The sequence below is a fragment of the Bidens hawaiensis genome, unplaced genomic scaffold, assembly GCF_021521415.1.
Source record: "Bidens hawaiensis isolate Kalapana, Puna unplaced genomic scaffold, B.hawaiensis_p1.1 tig00037575_1, whole genome shotgun sequence".
Classification (NCBI taxonomy): domain Eukaryota; kingdom Viridiplantae; phylum Streptophyta; class Magnoliopsida; order Asterales; family Asteraceae; genus Bidens; species Bidens hawaiensis.
The window spans coordinates 49,562-56,732 of record NW_027496554.1 but is presented as its reverse complement, the minus strand read 5'-3'; the positions used below and the strand labels follow the sequence as shown (position 1 = coordinate 56,732).

General features: G+C 35.2%; 1 protein-coding gene across 1 annotated transcript; it reads right to left on the bottom strand.

Annotated features, from left to right (window-relative positions):
- On the bottom strand, nt 1-2,913 carry LOC143589465 (receptor-like protein EIX2). The gene has a single exon (XM_077070219.1). It carries the CDS (start codon nt 2,911-2,913, stop codon nt 1-3), a length of 2,913 nt encoding a protein of 970 aa, XP_076926334.1.
- Between the last annotated feature and the right edge of the window lie 4,258 nt (nt 2,914-7,171).

Sequence of the window (7,171 nt, the reverse complement as noted above, 5' to 3'; positions counted from 1 at the left end):
CTACTTATGAATGGCATCACATATCATATACTTCAATTCTCTCAAGAAACCAAAATATTCAATTCTCCACCTGGTGCTAACAATCAAAGGAACTACAACCACCAAAAAACCAGCAATGAGCCCAAAAACTGTGCTGGTAATTAGTCCCAAATCTGCTACGTGTGCTCCGCCTTTTTCCTCTTCATCTTCATCTTCATCTTCATGGTGGGCATCTGGTACTGCAACTGCACAACTTTCAGGCAGCGGATCTCCACACAGTTTGTTGCCACAGAAGCTGGACTCGTTGAAACTCTGCAGTTGTGTGCTTGTTGGAACTCTTCCAGTAAAATTGTTGTAGGACACATTGAAGCTGCTCAAAAAATTCAAGCTTGATAAACTTACGGGAAGTTCACCAGAAAGCTGATTAAGAGACACATCAAATGATTCAAGTGATTTCATATCTCCAATGTTCTTCGGGATGCTCCCAGTCAGTTGATTTCTTGATAAGTTCAAAGACAGTAATGAATGAAGTGCCATTAGCTCACTTGGGATGTGCCCAGTTAAGTTGTTACTTGAAAGGTCCACAATTAGCACAAGCCTGAGGATAGTGCTATATGTGTCTTCTCTTCCTTTCATTACTAATGAAGCACTACCAGATACATATATACGACCAACTGAGATGAAAAAATTTCTATCATCTGAAATATATCCTTTTCCAGCAAGGATAGTGAAATTTTTGAAGCATCTTGGTATATTTCCAGATAGGTTATTATGAGCAAGGTCCAATATATGAATACGTGTAAGATAACAAAGCTCACGAGGTATAAATCTGCGAAAATTGTTTGATCTGAGATTGAGAATGCTCAAAAACGTGATTTTTGTTCCCAGCCATGTTGGAATTCTGCCAACAAATTTGTTTCCAGCAAGTTGAAGGATCCATAATTCTGTCAAGTTCTTCAATGAAGATGGCAATCTTCCAGAAAGCTTGTTGTTACACATGTTCAATGAAATTAATGAATATAAAGATCCCATAGTTCTTGGAATCCCACCTGATAGATTGTTGTTCTCCAAGCTTAAGAATTCCAACCACTCGTACCTCTCCCAGCACTGATTAGGAATGCCACCTGATAGATGATTATTTGCAAGATTAAGAGCTCCGAGTCCGAGCTGCTTTCTACCATCAGAGCATATCAATTTATGTAACATTCCCTCAAATGAATTATATGATAAATCCAAGATATATATCAATGAACTATTTGAGAGTTCTGGTAACTGTCCAATAAACTTGTTATGACTCAAGTCGAGTATAAACAGTGTACTAGGGATGCCAAGCAACCTTCCTTGAATATGATTTTGTGACATATCTAGATATTCTAGATTGGGGAATGATCCCCAAAATGAAAGAGGCATGGTTGATGATATACTGGTGTTACTTATCTCTAAGTCTATTAAATCGCTCTGTTGTAATAGCCACAATGGAAATTGAGGCCCTATATCCCAAGAATTTAAAAACAATATTTCCAGTCGGAAATGGGGATTCCAATTTTCTAGGTGCGGTCTGAGGATCAAGTTATTGCCTCTTCCGTTTAGGACTTTCAAATTGTTTAGATTGGAGAAGGGAGCATCTGTCACAACACCCATCAACAAATTATTGGAAATATCTAAATGTACCAAATTTGAAAGTAGACCGAGACTATCTGGAAGGGTGCCATTCAGCCGGTTATTCGAAACACTTAATTTCTCCAACGAAGATAATCCTCCAACTGATAATGGAATTTGACCAGAAACTCCTGAGTCATCAATGAATATTGACTCCACGATAGGTGATTTGCACTCGAAAAAACTTTCTAGAAGGAATGTTAAACTAATATTACCAAAATTGTTAGCTGACAAATCAATCTCTCTCAAATTACAAAGGTTACCCAATGATTTAGGTATTGCCCTTGTAAGTTGATTAAATGATAGGTCAAGGCTATGAAGAGTTGTGAGGTTGTGAAGGGAATCAAGAGCCAAACTGGAGACACCACAGAAACTAATATCTAATGATACGAGATTACTACCAGACAGCCCTTTTAATACAAACGAAGAATTCATGAAACTGCTCCCAGGCACATGAAGCAACCTGAGAGAAGTCATGTTATGGAAGCCCTCACTACTACTAGGAATAGGTCCGTGAAAATCACACCCAGTTAAATCTAATGAAACTAGACTAGTCAAACTGAAAATCCATTGTAGCACTAAACTGTTACTGAAATAGTTAATAGAAAGGTCAAGCACGGAAAGGGATGTAAGATTAAGACTAGCAACATGTGGGTGTATATGCATGAGTTGACAATTAGACAAATGAAGTTCAACCAAAGAAGGAAGGGTGTTGATAACCTGAAACCAATCAATTGCTTTGCTAAGGTTTAGGCCACTCATATCCAGATGATTCAAGAAACGAAGACCAGATAACCATTGCATGCTAGTTGATTCATCACTTTCATAAAAGCTTCCAAGACCGAGGGTGCGCAATTCCGACAGATTCCCCAGCTGAGGAGGGACTGTTCCACCAAATCCAGAAAGTGAGAGGTTAAGATATCTCAGGTTTCTAAGAGAACCCACAAACCTGGGAATTTGCTTTTCACCAAAATCATTGAGGCTCAAGTCTAAATGCTTTAGTTGCTTCAGATTTAGCAGAGATGGGCTTAAATCTCCTCTTAGTCTTTGCTTCCTGCATTCTTCATATGCTTTCTCTGAAGTGTAATCATCAGCAAAATAACAATCTTTACCTGGAAGATGAATCTTGTGAACATGACCTGTTACGTTATCACAAGCAATTCCAGCCCATTTGCAGCAATCACTATTCTCCTCTGTGACCCAAGATGCAAGTCGACCAGCATCATCTATGAGTCCATGCTTGAACTGGAGAAGTGCTTGTCTTTCATCATCCATGCATAGCATAGCATTTGAATTTGTATTAGACAAACAGAAATGAAACAAGGCCATAAAAAGAAGAATGGAAAATAAAAAACCAGCACTCATATTGATGAGAACAATAATGGTAACTTGTATTCTTAATTGATCACTGAACTCAAGTTCTGAAAAAGCAAGTAAAGAGCTAGCAATATATAGACTCTATCGTTGAAACAGTCAATGAACAAGTCAATATCACTGGCCCAAATTTTATGTGGTTACATTCGTTTTAAAAGTTAAAACTGTTGTAATTCAGAAAATATGCAGTTTGCTTTTCTTCTGATGCAGAAACTTGTATATATTAAAGAGGAATAAATCAACCAAACGATTAATCTTTTATTTAATAGAACTTGTCTATATAAAAGACACCATGTTCCCATGCAACACAACTTTACAATACATCCCTGTAAAGTAACTGTAGATAACTAGCCTAATAAGTAAAATAATTTATGCTTGTTAATTAATATAAAAGCTCTTTGTTATTATCCTTTTGGTCATTAAAAGTTCTATAACATGAAATTAGTCAACTTGTGGTGTTTCATCTGATATGTATTTGTTACATATATAAGCACTACTTGTAGATTCACAATAACAAAATAGTTTTAATTTAAAAGAAGTATTGTGAAGTTGGGAGGCATACCAGGCAAGGTTGTCATTTCGGATCCCGAGCCCACCCGGGTTTTTGTCCCAATGTGTGTTACGCCAGAGAGTTCGGCTCTTATGACAACCGGCTATATGGTTTCCCGGGGAACGCCCAAGCCAAATTCAAATTCTGAAGCTAGTGTGAGCCCGGTTAAAACAACATAGGTTGGTACTTTGCTTCAATCTTTTATCGCTTAAGTTAGTCCATTTGTGAACTGAGTTATATTTTAGGCTTTAGGTAATAAAGTGATTACTTGTATTATGTTCTTGATTTGTTGATTGATAATTGATTTAGAAATAATCATTCATACAATATCAATTCGAATTCGAAAGTAGGAATATGATCATTCAAAAAGACAAAATAAAAACTAAAATGTGATGCTTTAACAAATAATTTGTTAAAAAGGCCTAAATATTTTATTTTAGTTAGCTTTAAGTTTTCAAAAACATTGAACTGGCCGTGTGCAAACACTACCCCGGGGTGTTATTTGGAGGGCAACCAACAAAATGTTTATGCTGTTTATATATAACTTAAATTGTAAGACTTAATTATTGGGTAATGGTTGCAATGAATGGATATACCATTACACCATTTTTTGTCAAACCCCCTTGCTGACGCCGACACGAGTCGCAGAGCGCCCCAAAGGAAGGGTTCTGATTAAACATGGTCTAATCATTACAAGAGAAAACTTGCCTAGCACTAACCACAAATAGTCAAAATTGTACCCTGTCAAAACCCAATATTTAAACTCTATGTCAGTATATGTTAAATTATATAGGTCTATTAATGTATTATTAATGATTTATATTTGTCATCAATATTAAAGTTAAAATATTATTTAATCTATTTATTCTATATTCTATGGATTGTAGGCTTACGAGATGACCACATGTTTAAGTTCAAACCCAAATTTTTCTCTTTCTCTTTCAACAGCAGCTTTTATTTGTCCGTAACGATTATATTTAAACTATGAAAACTCAAGTAAACAGATAAAACAAACTCGCCAACTCCACTTTCACGACACGTTAGAAAATCAATGTGTTGATACAAATTGGATCATTCCGTGAAAAAATGGGTGGGCATCATGCAAATACTGTCAAACTCGAATGCTCAATTATTGTTTGATCCAAAAATTTCACTGTCTATAATAATGCTATATATTAAAATTGAGAACCACACATAAGTCAAGTAAACTCAAAAAAGTCCATACATCTTAAGTTGCATGACAAGTTGGAAAGCAATTGAAGTTAACATGACAAAAATATCGGGTTCACGAAGAAACTAAACAAATTTAAAGCAAGTCAAGTCAAGGTAAATCGATTTTGTGATCATTATTCATCAATCAAACATCTAAGGGTATGCTTGATTACTAGAGTTATACGAACATATAACTTTTGTAATTTTCAAAACAACCTCTCATTGGATTTCTTTTTTCTTAAAACAAAAGATGCTTGAAGTAGCATAAAAAGAGAACCTTTTTTTTTATATAAATCAAATTACCGAGAAGCTCTTGTTTCATTTTTTTTGGTTGGATTTGTGTGCCAGTGTGTGTGTTTTAGCCTAACTTTTATAAAGTTGTGTAGGCCCATGCTCTAACTTATATATTCCCTAAAAAAGCTTGTATTAATTGGACATGCCCATAGATTTGATCCATACAAGTATATAACATGGGTTTTGGTTCAGAAATATTGGATTGGTGGGCCCTATTTGAAGAAAAGGCCCAACTTATGTAGGCATGATAAGTTGATTTGATAGTGTCATGTGTTGGTCAAACTTATACTCACGTAGTCATGTTGCAATTTGCCAATTTGTTTTACATCGAAATAATAAGACCACTAGTTAAAAGGTTTTTATATCTTCAGGCCCATTACTAAACTATTTAGTAAGCGCTCTAGTTTAATAAGGCTGAAATAAAAAAAAAAACCCTTGGGCCGGCTAGATGGTTCGGGTCAGGACCAGGTATCAAATTCAACCAATTTAATTCATCCATAATAACTAAACCGATTTACATTGTAATATAAAATAGATGGTCACCCTTCTAATGAACGGTTAAAAAAAAGTTAACAACAATATAATTAAAGAGGGAATCAAACCCTGATTTTTAGGGTAACAAGGGAGAGTGTTCACCATCAAACCATGATTTTAGTTTGTGTATGGATTCATTCATAATTTACATGTGGGTTCATTATCATATTTTATATAGGTATTGTATATAAATCTGAAACTCAGTGGGTTCCCGTGAACCCGCACTCGGATACCGGTGAAGTAGTATGGTCATGTAGGCGGACGGGTATTCATTAACTTTTCCTCAAATAACGTAACGTTTTTTTTTTAAAGAAAGAATTATTTTTAATTAATTACTTATTTATTTACTAAACTATTTTTGATGCTTCGTATCCGTTAACGCTACACACCGTAATTAAAGATGATAAGTTCGGGTCGATGATGCCATCGGATCCGGATGCGTCCATGTATGCTTCAATTGATGCTGACTCAGCGGCGAAGAACGCCACTGGGTAATTAATTGCTGAGTTTATATATTTGCTGCTGTTGTTGTTGGCTTGTTCATCCATTTTTCAGTTAATTTTGGTTCGTTTCGGTTAATCGAAGTCATCGGTTAATCCATTTTTGATAATCAATTGGTTTTCAGTTGCTTGGTTCTGTTTATTGGGTTAAGTTTTTGCTTAAAAATACATGAAATGGAGGTTTAAAAACTAGAAATGTATGCAAACATGGTTGGTTTGGTTTGGTTCATTTCGGTTAGCCGTGGGTACCAAAAAAAATGATAATCGATTTTTAAGTTATTAGGGTAAACCGAAACTGACATCAAAGTTGTCGGTTAATCTATTTCAATTAACTGATCGGTTTTCGTTAATTGGCTCGTTTTATTCGGTTAGTTTGTAGGTTTTTGGTTCGGTTAATAACCAAAACCAAACTTGGGTTAAGTTTTTGCTTAAAAATACATGAAATGGAGGTATATAAACTAGAAATGTACGCAACCGTGGTTGGTTTGGTTTGGTTAATTTTGGTTAACTGTGGGTACAAAAAAATGATTATCGATTTTTCAGTTAATTTTGGTTCATTTTGGTTATTGCTCACACCCCACTTGTTAATTCATCGCTTCAGAGATGTAATTATGAAACATTCTTTTTGCTCAATTGTTGTGATTACTGCTGCACAAGTTGGTTAACCGGTTTTTTGTTGTATCGGTTAGTAACCAAAGCAGCTATAGGTCAATGTGGTCAAGCTGGTTTGATCAATAACCGGTAAGGTTAATAACGGGTTTTTGTAAGTCAATAACCCTGACCTATGAAACCGAAACAGGTTAACTGCTTAATCGGTTAAAATAACGTTTTTTTAATAAAAAAAGGTCAAAAGAATTTAACCCAACAAATGCCTATTTATACTAGTAGAGGGGTAAAATGGTAAATTAAAACCATTTTAGAACGGTTATATTGTTTTTTTTTCAGATGGATATAACCGGTTAACCAATTTTTAACCACTCTAAAAAACCAGTTGGATGCTCCAGAACTCGAAACCAATTTTTAACGGTCGGGTTGTATCGGTTTGAAACTTGCTTTTTGTCTTATTGGG